The sequence below is a fragment of the Aythya fuligula genome, chromosome 1, assembly GCF_009819795.1.
Source record: "Aythya fuligula isolate bAytFul2 chromosome 1, bAytFul2.pri, whole genome shotgun sequence".
NCBI classification, from domain to species: Eukaryota; Metazoa; Chordata; class Aves; order Anseriformes; family Anatidae; genus Aythya; species Aythya fuligula.
The window spans coordinates 45,630,002-45,654,332 of NC_045559.1; the positions used below are offsets into that span (position 1 = coordinate 45,630,002).

Here is a 24,331-nt window from a genome sequence, read left to right on the forward strand (position 1 = left end):
TAGTGTCACTGTAAGTAATTGAACAGAGAGACTTCTTTGACAACTGAGAGTTCTCAGCAGCACAAACCTATTTGAAATGGTCTGTTGACTTTTTGACTTAGGCTATCTTGATTATGAGTCATGATTTGGGAAATTTACAAGAATGATGATTATTGATGACATCATGTTACATATCTATACTGCATAAGTGGAAGCACCTACTTGATTTTACAGGTGAACTAGAAGAGTGATACTATGCCTGTATCAGGCATAGAATATAAGGATCAAAAATCAAGCCACAGCTTTGGATTCTGCAAGCTGAGGTGGAATAAATCATAATTCCCATCTTACCAAACCATCCGGGCAGAAGGTGGCTTGAGGCAACATGTTACGAACAATGAGCTAAGAGGTGGCGCAAGAAAGGATAACTCCTTTATTGCAGAGTTGCACAGAATGAATCAGAATCTGACCCAAACATCAGTACAACTGTGCATGTAACTGAAGCTTTACTTTGTCGATGATTTTTTGGCTCTGAAAATCTAAAAAATTAGCAGAGTATACAGAACAGTGCTGAACAATTTTATGGTTTGTTGTTCACTATAGGAAGAAAATGCCAAATTATCCATCTTTTTCAGACTTGTACTTGATTAATCACTGTAAACATACTTATTGCAATGGGAAGATTGCCATAGAGTGCTTCAGCCCCATGAATTGCCTGAGGGAGTTCATTATATTCCTCCATAGAAAATGGGGCTCAACTGCAAAATTTTCTACTGTAATTAGTACGAAAAATGCAGATGGACTTTTCACTAGTTAAAATACCAGGCTTTGGTATTATATACCAGTGCTGTCTGGTGAGCACAGGCATTTTTGATAGGCATAGTAAGTCCATTAAAATTAGTTTGTAAACCAGATGCTAAAAAGGATATTTTTAGGTCTTAATCTGAAAATATGTTTTGTGTATGGTTAAAAATGGATTATATCAGAGGACCACAGAGTAATCAAGGAAGCTGTGGTATGTTCATGGAGCACCCCTCATCTTTGTAATATATAACAAAGTCAAGTTAACAATACAAATGTATTGTAATTCTTTCTGTCTTAATGTTCCTATATACTGCTCTTTTCCTTGGCATTTTATTGGGAAGAACATTTGGCAGTATAGATGAGCAAATTCCAAAATGTGATTTTATTTTAAGCTATAAATATGGTAATTATCTAATGGAATGGCTTGTAACTTATATTTGTAATTACATTGAATGTTCTTACACCAGAAATGACCCAAATAAAACCAGACATATCACTCACAGTTTTAAGTTACTTAATAATATGCATAATTCTATGTGAATGTCAGGCTGCCAGTTTAGTTCATGCACATTTATTGCTTGAATAAGTTATGCAGGATTGCAGAGATCAATCATTTAAAACAAGATTTATTTTTTTTTTCTGAAATTTCCTATTTTTGTATCACTAAGAGTTGCTGACTTTGGGAATACTCTTTTTCAAATTGCTGTTCTGTGTCATGTGTAGTGTTCATTTTCAGAGCATGAGGCAGTGCTTTGAACATAAAATCGCATCTGTCAGTCTCCTTTCCCCAGGTGGTAGGATGCTCTGATGAACTCTTCCCACTGTCTGGGGCATTACTAGCTCTTGCCAAGTAGAAATGAGACTGACTGCACTCAGTCACTGAATTTCCTGGATTGAGAGAAAAGGTCATTCTGGCTGGCCTTTCATGCTATAGAGCTGCATGTTGTAACTATTATCTGTCTTGCCAGTAAACATCTGACAGGTTGGGAGTAATTACCTTTCCAGTTATCATTCTCTGATCTACTGGGGAGAAAAAGACTGGTTTGTAGGTTGCTGTATTATTTTTAATTTCCTGAATGTTATTCTTGAACTGGTGGAGAATAACGGAGGATGAGAACTCCATGCACCAAATTGCAAATGGTTGTTAGGTGTAGTGGAGAAAAACTGGACAGAAAGTAAACTAAGTTTGTTATTTACACTTCTTAAATCCCATATAGTGTGAGTTCTATGTCTGCCTGCTTGCCAGAAATTAGGTTTCTACACAAAGAACAGTTACATTATTGGTTTATACTGGCAGCTAAAACAATTGCTTCCCATTAGGACTGGTCTAAGAGGAAAAAAAAAATAAAAAAAATAGAGTGTCTGAGTTTGAGTTGAGCTGGTCTTTGTTTCTGCAGTAGATTGATAGGACAAAGTTGACATCTCTGTCAACCTCCGATGATGTGCTGGCATCTCTGCCACAGTTTCATTACTTTTAAACTAACAGTTCAGACTTGATAGGAATATTGCATTCTGACACATTTTTTTCTGCTAAGTAAAATGTAAATTTAGATTGAAGATTTAATAAATGAATCTCATAAAAACAGTCTCACAAAATCAATTGATTCATAAATCAATCTTATTAATATTTCTGCTAAGCTATTCCTGAGAAGCATCTGCATTTCTTACAGTGGACATTTCTACCAGTCATTTCAGACTGTCCTTCCTTCAGGGAAAAAAAAAAAAAAAAAAAAAAAAAGGATGTGGAATATTTAACCTTGAAAAATAACCATAAAAATTGTATTAGTTCATCTTAAGGATGTAATTAAGTTTTCTGAACTATTAGCAACAAATTTGTTACCTCAGATAGGTGTAAAATCTTAATAAATGTCTGAAGCTCAAGGTACTGGATAACTGTAATGCTAAAGTAGACTCTGTCAAGTATCTTCATGAAGTCAGTGTTGTTTTTATCAGTTATCTAGTGTCTAGAATGCTGGTAGCAGAAATCTGGCTGCAACACCATGCTGTATTTGGAAGTGTGCTGCTGAAGACCCTTACAGCCTTAACTTACACCCTTAGACTCTTTTACCATACTTCATCCTTGAACCTCTTGGTGTCATACTCACTTTATGTAGCAGAAATATAGAATAAAATTACAAATTACATTACTACATTACATATTAAAAATTACATTACAAATAAAATAAAATAAAATCACTGGATTAAGTGTGTGTCTCTCCCATTAGAGAGATCATATCTCTTTCAGTTTGCCTCTATAGTTTCTACTGCAGAAGGTCCCTGAGAGACTAGGTGGCAGTCTAGGTGCTAAAATTTTAATAATAATGACTGGTGTTCAGTACATTACTTAAATTGTTCTTAGGTCTCATCAAGTATCATTAGGAAATAGAGAGGACATTTCAGACTTTTTTTTCTTTGTGTGTGTGTGTGTGAACTTGTGAAAAAATATCCTTTTTTGGGAAAGTCAATCTGTCCATGCAGATTAACAAAGGTTTTAATGCAGCACCTTTATAACAGAAAGAGACATTCCTATCTGTGTATTGCATGAAAATCTTTCTTGGAGAAGAGTAGGTTCTGAACTAGTAGGTTCAGGGAACCTACTTTTTCCAGATGTTATCTTAGAGTGGTTGAAGATTGAGCAGACCTCTGGAAACATCTCAGCTGCAGCACTGCAGAACTCAGTGTAGGTTGCAAAATCCACCTGAGAAATAAGTTAAATACTTAGGTACTTCATTTATGCGGAGCTCTCATCCACTACATAGTCAAGAGTTCCCAGGTCAGCCACGAAATCTTTGATACTTAGAAAAATAAAATACTTTGCACTTAAATGCCATTAATTTGTAGAAGTGATCATACAAGATAATAAATCTATAATGAACTATACCTTTTTCTTATAACCTCATAATCATAGAAGAGAAACTAGTAAAAAATCATAGAATCATTAAGGTTGGAAAAGACCTCCAAGATCATCTGGTCCAACCATCATACTTGTCATGGACATTTGTTACTTATTACAATATTTTAACTGTCCCCAAGTTGTCCTATTTGCTGCGATTTTTAAAATATTTATTTATTTATTTATTTATTTTGCTTTCTCAGCCTGGAGTTCCTCCTCTTCTATCACTACAGTGAAAAGGAATCTAGGAATCTGAAAATCTGTAGCCACAGACAGGTGTCTGCTCACCTCTGCTTTCGTTCTTGTGTTTGCTATATAACACTGTGTCAGCAATCTCATACAGATATCTAGTAGACAGCTCTTTAGAAACCTGAATCAAAAAATACCCTAGCTGTGATAACATTGTTATCAAAATGAAAATATTAATCTTCTACAGAGTTTCCAAGATCGTCAAATACTTGGCTTGGTAAATAAAGTACTGTTTGTCAGGTCATGAGTTCTGATTTCTTCAGCAACAAATCTTCACAGCACTTTTCTGAATATTTGGACATTTCTGTTCCCCAGATAGAGATTTAGATAGCAAATGCATCTTTTCTTGTGTAACAAATTTGTACCTTCAATATTGTGCAGCTGTTTTCTAGCTGTATGTAAACCAGTGCAAAATGGCCTAAGAAACAACAATCACACTACCAAATATACAAAATTGTCTGCTTTCCCTTCAGTTTGTTTTATGGAATGGTAATTAAATAGGCTACCCTGTGTCACCTATGCCACATCATTTTGAAACTATGACTAATCTAAAGGATCATGCACTAACATTTTGAAGTCCATGTAGCAAATTGCTTCAAACAGAATGGCTGCTGGGTGCTGAGTGGGTGCTGTGTTTCATTTAAACACGCTATATTAAACAGAGATAGTAGGAAGTAGTGCACTTAAACACATGACCCACAGTTTAACTTCTCAGGATTAAATAGTGTCAGTGATCAAGAAAGATCTTAGCTGTATAGAGAGAAGAGCATAATAAGGAAGGTAGTCTCTTATCCATCAGAGTAACTGTGTAACAGTCAATCTAGAGTCATCTGAAAATAGCTAGAATCTATGAAATTTAACCTAATTTGACACATGCTTGTCTATAGATACACTTTTTTATGATGGCTAGAGTACTCCATACAGTGGTAAAATTGTCACATGGAGGTCTTCCAAAGACGTGTACTTGTTATCACAGAATATTTAGGTTGTTTTTTCTTACTTCTACCTATATGCATCCATATAAAGTACTGGCCTCTGTTGAAATTTGGGTTATAATATCTGCATACTCGTATTCCTCCCTTCTTTTGTGTAAGAAGAGGAAAGTGAAGCTATCAGTGTTATAAAAAGATGTGAAACAGTTGAACCAAAAAACAGATACCTTTTTTTTCTAATATAATAAAAATGATATTAGTCTTTCTGAAAATACTTTTAATGTTTGCTGTTTTTAACTGATTTCTAGTGAAATTTACTTTGACATGAAAATAGTAAATTATGAGACAATTTTTCAGCTGTACTTTTCAGTCAGTAATTTACTCATAGTGACATACCTTGCCCAACCTTAGTTATAAGACCTGTATAAAGTTTTTCTCTGCTCTTATTTGTCTTCCTTTAACCTTTTTCTGAGCCATATGGAGAGAATTTGGCTATAGCACAGAACTTCTCAATTTACTTAACAGATTAATTTATAAAGATTTAAGGATCACATTCAGAGCTCCAAGATGAAAATCATTGCCAGAACATAGTGTATTGGAAACCAGATCTACCTTCTCCTGACTGAGTTTCAGTTATGATACGCTTCGTATTTATCATTCCTACTGCCTAGGACTACACACTTACCAAAAGCATTTTCATCTAATGCATTAGCATATGTTTGCAATTAGAATTTTTAACTACACATGACATTTTATTAAAGGTTAAGGGAGTGCTGGCTGAAGAACAAACTATACAATAGCTCTTTGTATAGCTCTTTAAAATCCATTTTGTTATTTTTTCTTCAGTGCAAATAATATGTATTAAGTACCTTTTAAATATAAAAGAAAAGATTATGAAAATTAAGCCTGGAGAGTGTTTGCTGTTCTATAATATAAACTATAAAAGTATACATTTTTATTTTAAAGTATTTTCTGGCATTTTGTAATTAATTTTTCTCAAATTCATTTTTTGTTATTTGCAATATACAGCACCACAGAAATGCAATTTCAATTATTAATTTATTTTCTTGATCTTAAAATATCTTCAGTTACTATGAGGGATTTATTTCAAAGTTAGAACTTTTTAGCATGATACACCACTTAATTATGTTTGGACATAGGAACAATAGTGTGTACATCTCCTGTGTATTTTTTTCAAGATCCAAGAAGTTCTGTATTCGCTCATGAGAACAGAAAAAAGAAACAGATGCAGGTGTACACCTGAATAATGTTTCATTAATGTAGACTCTTCCTGTGACTTTCACAGCCTCACAAGCATCTTTTCTTAGAGCACTTTCTGGCAAGTACTAATTTGGTTCTATCTTTCAGGATTTTTCTATTCATGTAAAAAACAAAAGAAAACTGAAACAATAATTTGTAGTTCATTTTCTCCAAGTAAAAATCCCCAAAATGTGGACAGCTCAGGAGTTCTGTTTTATCATACTAAAATTTTAATACTAATTTCCTTTTTTTTTTTTTTTTTTTTTTTTCTAATGGCACTATCAATTCTTGGAGTACCAACAGGATGCTTTATATTAGCTTTTTTAGTATTCTCTTTCTTAAATAAGCACAGTTCATCTGCATTTCTGATTCTATGTCAATTTATATTTTGTTAACAGGTATTATTTGACAAAACCAGAGTTTATGCAGAAAAGCAAAAATCAAGCATCAGCATCTCAAAAGAGATGAGAGAACTGAGAAAGCAGGAAGTAGAAGTATTCAGTACTCTCTGTTTTTTCATACTTTCTTGACTGATTCTTGTGCATTTAACCAGCAGCTTTAAGAATCCCAACAGACAGCATGAAAAGAAATGAAGTTTACATGGGCTTTTTGACCCTTCCACACCAAATAGTATTTATATGTTAAAGATGTGTAGAAATTATATATTATAAATATACATATATATATATATATTTTTTTTTTTCCACAAGGGTAGTTTGAAAAATAAGATTGAGTGTGATATACAGTGGATGCTTTCATGCACATAAATCTGGAACCATTGCTAACTTTTTCAAATTATCTCCGTTGCAAACATAGACCACATTACTAAATTTTAATAACCCAAATGTAATATTAACACAATTTATTATAAAGGGAATGTCAGATAAACTCTATTTACTTGTATTAAACAAACTTATATTTACATTCAAAAAACAGATTAATTAATAACTGTTTTTGCTGAAGCTATGCTAATTTGTGTTGCCTATACCACTTTCATTTATTATGAAAGTGATCCATATCAGCTATTCTATTTTCCTTATGTTGGACTGAAAGCCTATAACTACTAAGTGTATTTCATTAGCTTTCTTCTAGTCTTCTCAAATATTATTACTATTCTAAGTCCTATTAAGAACTAAGTCCAGCACCATTCGTTGAGATAACTTCCTGCCAGATCGTTATGAATTCTTGTCTATAAATTAGATAGATCCATTGACTAAAATTTTTTAGCATTAGTATCTCTCATTTATCATTCCCTTTGGATGAAAACATATTTTCATGTGAATTCCTGTTTGATATTTAGCAAAGATATTCCACATTTCTACTGTTTTTACAATACTTATTCTCCTGCCACATCCATAAAGTAACATGCAGCAAGTTGGTTTGTTCTATTGACCATTTTCCCCGCTCCTTTATGTCCTCACTGCAGCAGATTTTTATTTATTTATTTATTTATTTATTTATTTTTGTGGGAAAATAACTTTACAATCATAATTAAAGACTTCAGAATGCACAGGGGGCTGACATAAGCCACTTCAGTTCTTACATATTTCAGCTTTAATGTACTTTCCCTTACAACATTATCATACTTCTAAGAGGTTGTTAGTATATAATTAAGATAATTGCTCCCTATCATATTCTCCTCTAGATAACCTCTTTGATAACATCCTTAACAATAAAATGTTATTAAAAATACCATGTCATTTCTGAAATTAAAGCACATGGGAATGACTGATACCATGTGACCAGTTCATTGTCAAATTGCATGCCTGTCTCCACCTATCCAGTATTTTCCAGTAAGCATATTTATATTGTTAAAATAATTCCACTTTCCCGAGGACTAGCATGCATTTTCTTTACACATAGAAAGAAAAAGGATGCTGCTTGACATATGCTAAGCATTTTATCATGATTCATTACTTATTATTAATTGAAATACTGTTGAAAGAGAAGTTAGCTTTCATACATGTTTTGGACAATTTTTGCAAATGAGTGATGAAAGTATTTATCATCAAAATGTATATGTACTGACCAACACAGAGCTTCATCCATCCCAGTGTGACTATTATTTAGGATGGTGTCATTATACACTGGACTGCTTGGTATCAGACAAGAACATTTATTTCAAATCTAGACAATAATTCAAAGGAACATATTTATTTTGAGGTACTCTACATTTTAAAGCCCATATACAAATCTATTTATCAGTATTTGAATGTTTTATTTGTTAAATGGCTATTGGTTCCAGCATCCTTTGCAAGTAGTTTTGAGTAAGGAATGAAATATACATAGACTATATAAAACATGTTCCATTCTGATAAGTAATTTTACACTTCAAAATGCTCCTTGGATTGTTTTATAATTGAGCAGATATAAGTAACTGTCCCTCTTATAAGTGACATTGATTTAACAGAATAACATTGCTGTAAACTCCGTTAAATTGCTAACATTAGCAGTAATAGTACAACTATATTAATGGTTTAATTGGTTTACATTTTATGTGCATCTGGCATGTTCTAGAAAAATATCATCTTTTGTAATGGGTTTAGAACGATCTTCAGTAGGCATTTAGCTCATATTATATGCCTCCTAGTGCCCCTGTAGATTTTCTACAAACCTTTAATTTAATTTTCTATAAACCTTTTCAGATTGAATTTTGCTTAGTTTAGAACCTGAAGGGAAGCAGTTATCTTGTACTCCATACTTTTTATTAAGTTGTACTCAAGAGTTTGCATATTCTGTTTTGCATTAGGATGAAACTGAGTCCTAAAATCTGAGAGATCCAGTCCTTGAGAGTCCATGCTTCACTGGGCTTGTGTCCATAATGCTGTTCAAGTATTATTAAAAGAGCTAAATTTTTTCAGAAGCTGTAATGGGGAATTCAGTATAGATATGCCTTGAACTACGCAAAGAACTCTGTTGTCTTTTGTTATAGATGAATTTCTCTACAGTTTTGATTAATCAATGTTGATTAATAAGTTTTTATATCGTGAAAATAATTTGTCAAAATATTCCCAACTACCTCTACACAGCATTCGTATGTCAGTTTGGTGGCTCTGCTAACAGATGTTGAAGTCTCTGGTATGTGTTATGAATTTTTAAAGTAAACTAACTTTAGTACACTTGGAAAGCAGAAATCTTGGCATAGCTTGCTAAATGTTGTTAAAATCAAAATATTTGCAGAAATATTAAGCAATTACTAAAATAAACCATTTTTGTACATAATGAACAGATTTATTTGTTTTGTTCAGTGTCAGAGATGATTAAAAAATAGAAAAACATTGATTCCTAGTGAAGGTAAAGTGTTAGATTCCGTAAAAAAAAAATAAAAGATTTTCCCTCCTGTTTTATTTTAAGCTAAATAAAAAACTCATTTACTTCCATTTTCTCTTCTTCAGTCTCTCTTTCTGCATCTGCTAGTCCTGATGGCAGTATGTAGCTTGCTGCCAAAAAGTTTCCCTCTACTGCTTTGCAGAGATTTCATTTTTACTCATTTATATCATTTTCATTTTTGTACAGGCCATCTCAAAAGCAAATTTGCAGTGTGCAAGAAATGTAGGATTTTGCTAAATATCAAAATACGATGGGAAAGAGTTTGCATTGCCAATCCCCATGCAGCATATTTTTACTAACAGCCAGTGACAGAATCATTTTCTACTTCAGACAGGATATCAAACCACTCTTCCTTTTTTCCCAGTATAACTTCAAACACTGCAGATTTGGAAGAATCCATAGGAAAGCATGTTTTCACCTTTGGTTGCTTATTGTTCTCAAAAAGCAGAAAAAAAAACTTTAGAAGGATCACTTCATATAGTTTTACTCCAGAACAAAGTGCATTATTTTTTCTATAATATTTTCTATTACTGTACGCAATATTATCTGTTCTGGATGAGTATAGTAAAACCAGCTGTTAGTTTCTGTTCTTTCTGCTGTAGCTCCAGCTGTTCAATCCATTCCATTTACTTTCAGATAATGATTCCCTCCCTGCTAGAAGATATTTAAATAATTTAGTACAATTAAAATCACTTTCCCACCAGTAATACTCGAATATTTGTAATAATTGAAGTTAATAATTAAGTTAATAATAAAGTAATAATTGAAGTTAAATTTATTTTCAAGAGCAATTCTATTATTTTAACATATCTTTCTGTCCTATGTTGTGAAGAAAAAACATCAAAACTTTCTGTGACTATTTTGTAAGTAAAGTTAAGCAAGAAATATTTTTTTCTGTTAAATTCTATAGGTTGTCTTTCAGACTTTGTATCATCCAAACTATTACAACTTTAACAAGGATTTGCTATGAATGGATTTCTTAAAAGTATTAAAGGCCTTGTGAAGCCCTTGCAAACACAAAGCAATATGTTTTTTTTAATTGCTTGTCCAACTCCTAGATATCAGCCTTAGAAACACAGTGTGCAATGAATTTGTGACTCATATTCACATGGAATAATAACATTTGAAATACAAAGTTTGTGGTGGTTATGAGTTCTGGCAATAAAACTGACAGGAATTCTGTGAATTCTGCCTTTTGTTGCTTACCCATTGTTCTGTAAGAACTGTATATGAGAAAAATCAGAGTGAGCATATTAAGTTTCAGCCAGGAGGAGCAGGTAACCCCAGTTTTACTGCTACTGAAAGTTTTGTGTGATCTTCATCATTCTTTTATATAGTTAAATGCAGCTATCCAAGATCCAAGGATCTATGCAAACTCCATAATGTGTGGTTTCTATAAGAAATGTAGCAGGTTGCACTATGAGAACATTAAATAGGAAGAATTTTAAGAACTCTGCAAAGCTAGAAGGTGCATGAATAATATAAAACGAAACTAAGAAGATAAAAACAGTGAAGAAAATAATTGCAAATTCTAAGACCAACTAAATTAAATATAAATATTGCTTTTTCAGTTGAAAGGTAGGCTTAATAATGCTATGCAATATATAAGTTCATTATAACATTTCACCTGAATTTCCTCCGATAGAAAGTAAATTATTATGTGAATATTAATAAAAGGAGAAGAAACTTAGCATTTTTCAGAAGAAAATGCTAAGTGTAAATAAAAATAAGTAAAAGTAATATATTACAAAATTATTTTGAGGTTCCATTATAAAAAAGATCTGATTAGGAAATTCAAAAATAGGATCAAGGTTTTGTTGTTGTTGTTGTTGTTTGTTTGTTTGTTTTTTGGTTACTGAAAACTTGAACTCTGTAGTGCTTTAGTGTCACAAATCAGCTGTTGGGTTGTATCATTCCAAAATTATCCATTGTATTTCTTTTTTCTTTCTCAAATCACGTGGATGTTATTGGGGCAACATAGCCCCAATAGGGACTAGATAGCTGATTTGCTTTGTTACAGATGTTTCCATACTGCTTTCAAAATTAATAGCAGAGATTTTTAAGATTCCCTGAATTCTGACTGTTTATCAGGTGTGCACACTACCTGCTAGACAACTTCCTTATGGTTAATCAGTATATCAGTATTTCTGGTTTGAAACTAAATACTTTAAATATATATTACATGCAAAAATGTAAGATTTCCAGAGTTAGAGTTGAGCCAAAGTGAGAGTGAGTGAGTTGCTTGAAAATTTATAAACCTTAGATAAGAACATCTGGATATTTAAATATTTATAAATAAAATTTCTAGCTCTTTGGCTTTTAAATGTTTGGTTTTATGACTTCAGTGTTTTATTAGAGAGCTTTACTAACTAATTGATACTTCAGAAGAAACGAAGCTTATGAAAATGCAGTTTTGTCCGTACATTGCATTTCCTTGTAATTAAAGATAGATGCATATTGGGAGGTTTATCTTCAGGACTGCTTAAATTATTTATTAACGGAACTTGTAGCTATCATTAGTATTATTTAAATGATTTGAAAGTACTTACTCTGATCACACATGCAGTTTATATTATGAGCCAATTTGAAAACATAGCTTAATTCACCTGTTGACTACAATATTTGCAAGCATAGAGTACTTTCTCTGCACAGCACAGTGTGGACGTTCTCTCTGGATTATAGAAGAAACCTTGTGAAATACGAAGTCATGTAAATGATAGCATTCAGGGTCATCTCACTTGTGAGATAGACTTAATAATAAGCATGAAGATCCCCAATATAGATCATTATTTGAGGGCGGGGGAATTGTTTTACAAGACTACTAAGCTTTCTAGTTTTTAGTGAATGACTGAAATGAACAAAAATAATTTTTTCACCCATACTTACACCTTGGGCATTTCACTGAACTTCCACAAACATGAAGACTACATGCTGAGACAACACAAATGTAGCCATCTGTGAAATATCTGCTGTAGACCATACAGTCATTTCACTACGAAACTTAAACCTGTGAAACCCAATAACAAAAAATATAACAGAAAATAAGTATATGGCAACTGTGTAGTATAGTAAGCTGCTGGTGTCTAACTGAGCATTCAAAAACAGAGGCAGTCTCAAAAGGTTACACAGGAAATGGTGGAAATCACCCATCATCTCTCATTAGTATTTAATGAGAGATGTTATTCCAGACAGTTGCCTGGTATTACAAGGGTTATGCAAGCTTGAAGCAGCTCCAAAGTCTATTTGTGCAGGTGGGTGATTAGGGGAAATGAAAAGTTGATAACAGTCATACCGAACTCTTGTGGATGATGCAGAAACAACTAAACAGACCCCCTGTTGTCACTGGAATGCACTTCACTGGTAATTAATTCCAAACGCTATCCTGAAATAGCTGCCACAACCAAGAATGGGCCAGTTATAGCTTCAAGTGCTTTCAGCAAGACAGTTGCAGATATATATTTACAATCCTACTCAGAACAATGGTTATTCAGGTTTAAGTGTTCAGGAAACAAAACAAATTCAAAAGAGCAAATTCAAACAGCTTAGTCCAGCTGTTCTCTGTATGCATCCAGTTTAGCTACCTACTGACTCCATTATTCAGTATTCCATCTGCTCTTTTGAAAATTCTCCTGTAATGTTCATTCCTTGAAATCCTGAAATACATGGTTGTCTTTATCCGTAGTTCCTAGTTTTGTGCCATGTTGAATAGTTATCTAGGAGAGATTTACTTTGGGGATTTAATCAAGTTAGAATAATTTTAAAGTTGAATCCTATACTATGGAAAATTGCCTAGTCCCTCAATTGGGGCTACTTTAGAATGTGCATGTCTTTGTTCTCCATTCTGACAAAATAGGAGATTTTCTATTTTTTTTTCCAGGTTTTCTCCTTGAACTGCAGCACTTAATTTTCTTTACGCAATTGCTGTGAATCTTTGCAATAGATCCAGAAGTTTCAGGAGACATAACACTTTTATCTCACATGCTGTCCAAGAAATCTTATATGTGGTAGCCCTGTATCAAATCAGGGGAATTCCTACTGTTTTGTGATCTACTCTGCTCAGTTTTGGGTCTTTCACTGTTATCTTCTACCTACTTATTGGTGTATGCTTCTGCCTTGTAAATTTACTACTGGTGAAACCAGTAGTAAATCCAAAATGACTAAGCTGAGCCTAAGTAGCACATGCTCCATAGAAAATTTTCAGATATATTGTTTTAGGACTTACACTGAAATCTGTCTATGGGTATGTTCTAAGGTAATGGGGTGATTCTCCTTGCTGTCTTTTAGAATGAATTAATTTTTAGTGAACCCTCTGTAAGCCTCAGTGAGCTCACCATGCCCAAACTCTCTTTAATCCCAAAGAATCAGATTCATATGATTCTTCACATGGGCCTGGCACACTCTTACCCAGTTAGAGAAAGCTTAGCATTGGTAGGAAAGATTCCTTGAGGTACAATTTGGAAAAGTTTCTTAGTCTTACCCTCAGCATGATCCAATATTCCTGCTACAGCTTCCATATTTTTGATCATCTCTGGAAGGAGAAACTACTGGTGTATCTGTCACTCCAGTGTGTTTATAACTGACAAGTGTTCTTTCATTCCAGTTTATGAGGATTTAAAGGGTGATAAGGATTTAAAGGATGATAACTGCCATTTAGGTGAGATTCCTGTTACTGAAGTTAAAAAAAATTAGTTCTTATATCCATGATGAGACCTATGTCAACTGGTTCATTTCTCAGCCAGTCAATGAAATTAGCCTTTCTGGTGCCTCTGCGAGAAGACTTATGTAAATTCACCTACTGGTGACTGATCCTCCACAAATAGTACCATTTCCTGATATCTCCTTTTATAATCTTCCAAGATTTCTGTTGAGGCTATGACTGATTTCTGTCTGAGACAGATGATTTGTCTGATGACTTAATGTTCCTTTCAGAGCTTTATGCCTCTTTATAACACATTTGATGTTAAGAGGACATATAACATATAGAGACAAAGGCATTCCAACAGTTTTCTACTGTATTTTTTTTAAAGATAGATCCAAAATCATAGATATTACTGGATTAGATGAGTGCTTTTCTAACAGTTTTCTAATGGGCCAGAAAATTGCATCTGCTAGAACTGATCAAGCTTAGATCTGTCCTGACACCACAATAAAAAGTATTTTGATCCCATACAGCATCAAGCCATTTGGATCTTTATTCACATTTTTGCATTATCGCGGTGCTAGGATCCAAAATAGATGTGGGGTTTTGGCCCACTTTCACATACAGAACATTGCATGAAGTCATCTGCACTGCTGCACTCCCAGCCTGCTCACTGGCAGGACAGAGCAAGAAGCTGAAAAGTCTTGGCTTAGTGTAAGCACTGCTCTGCAACAATTAAAACAACACCATGCTATCAACATTATTCTCATTTTAATCCAAAACACAGAACCAAGTTTCCTCCAAGAAGGAAACTTAACTCTATCCTAGCTGAAACCAGGACAGCAAGTTCAGTTATTATTTGCTCATAATTTCAAGAAAAAATAAATGCTAAATAAATGCTAAATAAATGCTAAAAAAAAATATTATTTTTTTGAAAAAAATAATAAAATAAATAAATTTCTTTGGAAAGCAATTTAGTTACCAGCATATAAACACAGAAATTTAACTTTAGGCCCTAAATTTCTGTTCCAAAAATTAGTCTTATTAGATAGACATATATAACACATTACATCACTACATAATGTAGTTTTCATTTCATTCAGAAATACTTTTTGTACTGAAAGGCTGCATCACAAATGAATCACTGAGTAGTTGTAATGTCAGCTATGTCAGTAGACCAATGTTCCTTTCTGTAAAAGAACTGACTGATTCTTACATAATACCTGTTGTGTTAGACACCATGCTAGAGTATATTCATAGTTAAAAATATTTTTATGAACAAGGTTGAACTGGATAATAGATAAAACTGGATGCACAAAAAAAGAACAAAAAAATCTTTGTTCACAATTGTATAGTAGACAGTGCAGTGGAAAATAGATTTTGTGAAGTGTTTTTGTCTTGCTGCTTCCTTCCTCCCTTTGCATCCTGATAAAAAGGTGCTGTAAAAAAATAAACATATCCCATACTAAATGACTTACAAACTTTTAATTTGTTAAATTTCAAATAACCAGTTATGTAAATTTGTTCTTGTTCAATGCTATTCAATTTCTTTTTAGCATTTTCTTGTAAGAATAGATAAATAACTGTTGGTGAAACACAGAATAACAGGAATAGACCAATAAAAAGCTGATCTGGATTTAGTGGAGTTGATTCAATATTCATGTTTTAGTATAACTAAAATCAATCCAACTGTCTGTTAATCAAAGAAAAAAATATCTGTAATTGAAATAATGCTAGTGTAGCTTGAGTCTAAGAAGATTTTTAAATAACAGTAAGAACAATATGACCTTTAACTTCCAAGCAGTGTTGTGATTTTTATTTACAGTCTTTTGATGTGTAAGGAAAAGGCTAGTGAGTATAGACAAATTGTTCCTCTTTTGTATGAAGGACTACATTATTGTGACCGTTGCTGTGAGTACTGTTTACTTCTTCTGTAAATACTTGAAAAATTGGGAGAAATAGCGAACAGAATTTTGAGATGTATTAAGATTTGAGATATGGAATCCTGTCTAATCCTGTGAGAAATTTAGGAATAACCATCTTTTTAGTAAATCCATCAGACGTTTAATGGTAAATGTGATCATGACAGTATGGTAATGCTTTTTGTCCTTTAAAACCTTGTATGCTGAACCAATCAATATACAAACCAACCAACCAAATTAGTAAGATTTGCCAGAATATAAAACAGCATAGCTATTTTTGTAGTCCACATTATATGAGTCCAGTTAATCCAAAACCTGAGTTTATCTAAACTCTTTAGAAATTATTTTGGTTATTCTGAAATATATATCTATATCTCTCTCTCTCTATATATAGATATATATAATTTCGTTACTCTACTTTTTTTTTCTTTGCCTTCAGTAACCATTTTTCAACATCAGAATGACTCCAGTAACATAATCTCTGTGACAGTCTGTCGTGTATGATGGAGGCAGGAAGGAATATCGTTAGAGCATACTGCACTTCAGTAATTTTAACTGCCAGATGATCCCTGGAGCCTGTTGTTGTCTGACTTGTACAGAAACATCTCTTAGCTTATTATAACTTGAGCCTGAAACTAGAAGAGAATGACAGCCATAAATACTTCCTTTTTGGCCCTGTACATAGCACCTGTCAGAAACTCGGTACTCTAGCTAATCTTTCATAGGAAAATTCAGTAGGTAAGATCTTTTTGAGATAATAGAATGCAATAAAACTTCCAGTGATATTATTACAGTTACCTGAAGGAAGAAAAAAAAAATAGTTTTGTTACCAGCAGAAGACAAAAGAAAATAAAAACATGATTATTATAGCATGTAATTACAGAAGAGAATGTATTTCAATTTATTCTTAATGAAACAGCAAGTACTGTATATATAACCAGAGAAGTCCTCCAAATTGGTTGCAGTAGCTAATTTGATGGTGATATTCTCTGATAGAGCAGACCCAGGTAGTAAATCATTATTGGTTGCCTAATGGGAAGATCCTACTGTGAAAATAAACAGCTGTCCACAATAAAGAAATTGTTTACAAGAAACCATTACATGTCAGATGCTTTATTCCCTTGAGAAAGGACTAAAGGCATGAAATATTGAGCAGTTGGATTTTTTTTTTCTGGGATGTTTATTTCAAATAGAAATATTGTTTTTATTTTATTTATTTTTATTTTTGTAAAGCTTTATGTTTAGATTCTAAAAGCCAGATGCTTTGTTGTATTACCACTTCATTTTCCTTGGAAGGAAAGACTGTCACTACTATTTTTTGAGATTTCTGCATATTGTGTGTGTTCCTGAATTGGTTACAGTTTACGTATACACTGTAGCTCAAAAAGTTTTTTCTCATCTCTGTCTAGAAGGCATATAATAGCTCTGCCTCCATGCATGAATATCTTCTAATAAATCTTCATTCCAAGAATATCACTTCCAGCTAGTTCTATGTTAGGACTGTATTTAGGGGCAAAACCTAGTAGTGACCTGTCATTGAATAAGGTCAACAAGAAGCTCTAGATCCCCGCGGAAAAAAAAAATAATAATAAAAATTAAAATCTTATTTATACAACTTGACCTCTGTTACCTCTGCAGCATAGTTAATAAGTGAGTAAACATAGCTGAGGTGACTGTAGTCAAGAGCTTAAAACAGAATGAAGAAGCAGGCAGAAAACTGTGTTCCTTACCACCAGCATCAATCTGTCATTCTAACTGTCTGGCCTTTGAGAGAGACATCCTCGAGATACTTCCCCATCTGCAAGACTTCCTGATTTCACTTTAAAGGCTTTCATGTGCTAAATAGCTAAAGGGCAGCTGTGCTTAAGCACAGCCACATAGGCTTTACAGTGGAAGAACAGTAACTGAAACCAATGGACTGCTAAAGTACCAGGGAGGTTTTGTTCCTTATAGGTTTAGATATTTGATCGAGACAATCCTTCTGTTTATTTTTCACACAAGTAAGTAAATAAGTAACTACACTAAGTACACTTCGATAGACTCACATGGAACATTTATCCCTCCAGAAGTTATTTCTTAGCTTCCTATGTGGCTCTTGTGTTACTGTGTGTCTTGGCAGCAGTATAATCTGTTGTTTGGGATCTCCATACACAGTGCAGGGTTTTCTCAAAGTAAGTTTCTGATTCCCCAGTTGGGGAGGTTAATTTATCATTATATTTTATGTTTTTTTTTGTTGTTGTTGTTGTTGTTGTTGTTTTTTCCATAGAGTGAAACAGGATAATATTTCATATTCTGGAGCACAAAAGGATGAGACTTTCAGCTCAATTTAAATGCTCCTAACATTCCTATTTAACTTTCATCTTCACTATAGGATTTCCAAACAGTATGGAAAGGCCTTGGTGGGGTGTTTTCCTGTCAAGTCCTCACCAAAAATTATTTAGTACATCGTGCTGGAGTTGGCTTTGTTTATTTGTCTATTTGGAATTTGATTTTTTCTTTGGAGTGGATTTGCCCACAAAATGAAAGGATAGACTGGTAATCCACCTCAATTACAAATAAATAGGCTTTCATCTGTGAACCCTGCAGGCTGTCAGACATGAGGTTTGAATGTAATCATCATCTTATTGCAGAGCTGTAGGCAATACAGCACATTGAGGAACATGGCCCACATGTCTTTGTGACCCAGAAAGAAAGGTACTCTATAAATTTACAGACTCATAATGACCACCATGACCGTGCCCAGGCAATGGAATTTTTCCAGAACCTGAACTAAACTATTTCTTTAATAATACAGTTCTAACGGCTTGAAGTAATGTGGAGCTTTTGGCCTCCTGCTGAGTTCTTCTGGTGCTTGGTTACCAATACAGCTGGGAAGTTGTGCCTTAATTCTCAGTCCTCTCTATCATCTGACCTGATTTTCACCAATTTTACTTTACATTGTTCCAACTGCATTAAGAATGTTGAAAGTTAAAAATGATATTCTAAGTCCCTTTAATGGCTCTTTACTGTGCTATAAAGTGATAATAGTATCACAAAACATTTCTGAACAGCTGTTTCCCAAGTACCTGGACATATGTGGACATACATTTCTATGCCAGCTGTAGGTTATCTAGATACGATACTGCTAGAAAGACGGCTACTGTAGTGCAAAGCTCTATGAAGGATGAAGATTTCATATGAGAAGCTTTCTGTGTAACTAATCATCAATGATCAGTTATGTTGCTTATGGTGTTCAGGAAAATTGTGAATGACAGCTACTAGCATGCTCTAAGTCAAGTATGTGTTTTAACTTGTTGATTTGGGTCTTATGTTTTAGGATTTACCAGGATGACAGATGAGTTATATTAAAAAGCCCCCTTTTAAGTCACTGCTGTTATAGTGATAACAGTTGGATTCACAATTACTAATTCAATGCAACAAATGTATTTTTTTTTTTTTTTGTGCTTCATTTTACTTAAGCATTAAAGAGAGTGCTATATCCTGACTTAACATAGAATGAATCACAGAATCATAGAATGGCTCGGGTTGGAAGGGACCTTAAAGCCCATGTAGTTCCACCCCACTGCCATGGGCAGGCATGCCACCCACTAGATCAGGTTGCCCAAAACCCCATCCAGCCTGACCTTCTGCATCTACATCTGCAGAAATGGGGCATCCACAACCTCTCTGGGCAACCTGTTCCAGTGCCTCCCCATCCTCTGAGTGAAAAATTTTCTCCAAAATGTACGCTATAAATGTATGTATCCTCCTAAACGTACCCATTAAATGTATGTATCCTCCCAAATGTATGCATGTCTTCTCAGAAAGAGCAATTGGAACAGGTTGCTGAGGGAGGTGATGGCATCACCATCCCTGAGGGTGTTTAAGGAAAGGTTGGATGTGGTGCTTAGGAACATGGTTTAATGAGTGATGTTGATGATAGGGGGATGCTTGGACCAGATGGTCTTGGGGTTCTTTTCCAACCTTAATGATTCTATGATTAAAAAAAAACAAAACAAAACAAAAACGTAGATATACAATCCATTCCTTACCAAATACATTTAAAATTCAATAGTTTTTTTGAAGTTGAAATTGTGTTCCAAGTAATGCTTTGTTTTCAAAATAATTTTTGATATTAAAATGTATAAAGTATTTGTAAGTTCACATGAATGCTATTTTTATTCACAGATAATGCACCTCAGGTAGCAATTACCGCACCAGGATCTGGTAACCATAGAAACAGCTCTACAGGCCCAACACCTGACTGCTCTCCTCCGTCACCAGACACTGCACTTAAGAACATAGTAAAAGTTATACGTCCTCAGGTAGGTGATCACCAAAAGCATCCTCTTCTTAGTTGTACTTTTCATGTTAAAAGCAGGATCTGATGCATGTATTCTAGGAGGATGTTGTTGCTAAACACATTTATGGATCAAAGATAGATAAACAGAATCTAAAATATTTTCTGTGCTTAGGAAGCAGTCTTGATGACAGGAGAACATAGAATATTTTATGAATGAGTATAAAAAGGCACAGAGAAATCAGTACATTTTTATTACAGCATTAAGAATGAATGAAATCCTTATGCAACTTTTTGTATTTTTATATACTATTGGTTTTCTTCCAAGTTTATTTATTTATTTAGCATTAGTGGTGTATTACCTTTACATGTTTTCTTCCCTTTTTCTGTACCTCTATTTGCATAGTCCCCTAATATTTTATACCTTCATGAGGTTACATACATTCTTTTATAGGAAGCATGAAAGTTGAGAAACAATATTAACTATATACATATTCATGTATTGGTAAAGAACATGCATTAGCACATTAAAACCTATGTGTCCTCTTGTAGTTCTTCATGGATTACAACAATTTATGAACAAGTCAGTAGTACACACTTGCATTTGAAGCAGAAGGGTAGAAAAATTTCTTATAGCTCTTGGTCCCTAGTGAGATCATGCTGTAAAAAAAAATCTTCCTAGTGCACTATGATAGCAATTTCTTTCACGCTAAAGGAAAAAAAAAAAAAAAAGCTATTTGTCTTAATTTGGAAGTTTTAACATATTTCTTGATATCCTTGCCCTCATCTCTGAGATGTTTTTAAAATGGATAAAACTTAGAACTTGATTCAGCAGTGTAGCAGTAATCAGGCTAGAAGAGTCTATTTTAGAATCACAAGATTGTATAATAATATAGGTCAGAAAAGATCTTGGGGTTACCTAGCACCCTAATTAAATAGGTCTGACAAAGTAAGCTGTCACAACTAGACACTGAATTGGCGAATTGTGAAACTTCATTGGCATGAATCTTTAACCAGAATAACTTCTATTCCTCTCCTACCCATTACTGGGTTCAAATATAACCATCTGTTCTTCATTGCTGATCTGACCTCTGCCACTGGGCCCCTCTGATGCTAGTAGATCCAGGCTTTGCATCGTTAGTATGGTGCATTAATGTGGCACATTGCTGGCACTTGTGTGAGCTAATCTGAGAAGTAAGATGATGGATATATGGTATTTTGATAAGAATTATATAAGGCAGATTGTTTGGGTGCTACATAAGTGAACATGTTACTGTGATGGAAGTGGGCCTTCCTTTCAGTATTCATTGAAGCACACAATTCAGAAGGTCTTAGAAAATTAAAGTTAATTGCTAGGTGCACCTACCATTCCTCTCTGAGGAGCTATTAACATCCTATGGCTGAAACTGTCAATGCACAATAAGTCTAGCCACTGACTGGTGCAGAGCATCCCTCTGTGACACTGCGGTAGTTTGGGTTCCCCCTCCTTGTTTAAATCTAGATTGCAGGGGGTCTAAAATAACGGCTTCTTCTTTTCTCTGTTTATAGTTCTTTCTAGTTTTGCTTGTTCCTGTAGTCTGTCTGTACCTCCCACCATACATCAGTATAGTACTAAAATGCCTCCTTTCCTCTAAACTGTTTTTTTATAGTAGGTGGCAAGCAAACAGAAAGGTATTGGAATATTGTTGGAACAAGCTGTTGTGTGATAGCTTATTGAAAATAGCATTTAAAAAGCTGTTTTCATCATGATACTGCCAACAGATGGACCCAGAACACTGAATGGTGATGTTCGGCTGCTAGTTAACTCTGAATGGATTCAGCAGATTCTGGGGAGCTATTTTCAAATTTAAATCATACCATTTACTGACTCCCAGTATTCTCATCATTCTGCAGAACAAAAGCTAGCTGTGCAGTGTATATGATCAGAACTTCACATTCGATAATCTCTGTCTTTTGTGGGCCTACTATTTGTGCTGACAACAGTAGAAAGACACATGTAGGCAGGTACTCAATGTACATTGTAAATCTATACACTAATATACAGAGAAGCTGAATGCACTACAGCATTCATATCCCATTATGTTTCTCATTTCTCTGTGTGTTTTATGGACATGCTTTCAGTACTCCTTTACTTTTTCTTTCTTTCTCTCTCTTTTTTTTTTTTTTTTTTAAACCTATTTATTAATCTCCTCCCCCAAAATATCAACCCAAGAATTTAGACAAAGAAGTTGTAGATTTGCAATGTGATGTTTGTAAACCATTAGTGCTAATTCTGCCAGAGTATTTCATTCCTTTATTCCATGCCTTTTGCATTAATTTACATTGCAAGCTCTTTGAAGGTTAATACAATGGGTTTCTATTCTTGACTGACCTCTCATCACTCATGTAAAATTAATGAACAGCGATACACAATGCATACAAAATAATTTTCTGTTGTCTGCCAGGGCTTCTGTGCACATTAACAAAATAAGCAGACTTTAAATAGTTGCATAACAAGGATCACATACATTTCCAAAACAGCTTTCACTCTTTTCCCCTTCTCATACATCTTGTGCATCCAGCACAGGAAAGTGCCAGTGAGATGTCCAATGAAAGGCAGAATTGGGAACTAGCAGCAACTAGCTTTGCATTGGGCAGGTTTTGGTAGCTTCGATGAAATTGCCAGCGGAATCTGGTGTTTCAACATATATTGTTATTTTCACTTATAGCATCACATTATTTTCCTGGAGGGTTGTGTGTATATTACCCCCAGTAACAATGAACACCACGTTAACCACTCTCTGTGATATGTATAAGCAGCAGCAGAAGGGACCAAAGATTCCTGCCTCCCAGCTGGCTGGTGAGGACAGGTGGTGGCAGAGAGTAGAAAAGAGAAACCTGGCAAGCTGGGCTTGGAGGCACCTAAGACTGTGTGCCAGGTCACATGGTGGCAGTGTATATACATGCTTCAGCACATGAGGGATTTTGAATATATTCCTATGTATGTGAAGTTCAGCACAACACAGTGGCCTCTCTGCTCTCCTCTTCTAGAAATTCACAGACCAAACACAGCTGGCTGGGGGCCCACATCTGCTATGTGGGGTCCCTGAGAAAGGAGGGAGGCTGTGATGCTGCACTGCCAGCCCATGGGGTGAAAGTACCATATGTAGGAAGTATGAGACAGGAACAATCTTGTACATAAAGAGTGAATCCTGAGAGGTCTGGATCATGGAAAGTTAAGGAATTGAAAGATTCACAGGACATGTACTCCAGAGCCTCTCCAGTTGACCTAAAAATTGGCAGTCACTTATATTTAAGGAAATTAAGTCTCATCCTTTTTGCAGGTAGGCAGAGGAAGTCCTTTGAACTACTACTACTACTAATAATAAATTATACATATATATAATTTCAGCTAGCTCTTTAAAACCACTGTTCCAGAAAATCACTTTTCCCTATGGTGAAATAACCCTGTTTCCTCTCCCATGACACTGGCCAACTGCAGTACCCCCAGTTCTTCCCAAACCACTGACCACTATTGTAGTGTTTCAAGTTCTGCTTCCAATGTTCTACTTTGCCCCATTTCTCCTGTACTTCTGACACCTTCCTATATCACCTATCCATTTCTCTGACCATCTGAGCATGTTGCTGCTCTGAATACATGCACATACATGTGGCAGCTCTAATTGCTTTTGCTGATGGCAATTTCAAGGCACAATTTATTTATTTTTTTTAGTGGAATTTTATAAGTGTGCACACCAAAGATTGGGCAGATCAAGAACGGAGTATGTTATTCATTATGAAGATAATATTAACAAAGTGGGAATATTTCATTATTATATTTGAAAAAGAATGTTTGAATGTTCATTACCTTGTAGAACCTTTTAACTTTCTGCTTTGCAACCCTTGTCACAGTTAGCTTGCAAGGTTAGAAAATATCAGTGAAATCCCCACTGAAGGCTATTGCACCTGTGTACCAAATGAATGAGAATTCTATTATGCATTTACTAAACATGTTTTGCAATACAAAAAGTTTGCTTTCTTAAATTTGATCACAAAAAGAGGGTT

The 24,331-nt window shown here is 34.4% G+C and overlaps 1 protein-coding gene across 1 annotated transcript in view; it reads left to right on the forward strand.

The window, feature by feature from the left end:
• The window catches only part of ANKS1B (ankyrin repeat and sterile alpha motif domain containing 1B), a 433,323-nt gene that overhangs the window by 130,243 nt on the left and 278,749 nt on the right, over positions 1–24,331 (forward strand). The window contains exon 11 of the mRNA XM_032196110.1: positions 20,176–20,312. Within this exon, the coding sequence (XP_032052001.1) occupies positions 20,176–20,312 (137 nt within the window). The remainder of the gene's footprint in view (positions 1–20,175; positions 20,313–24,331) is intronic.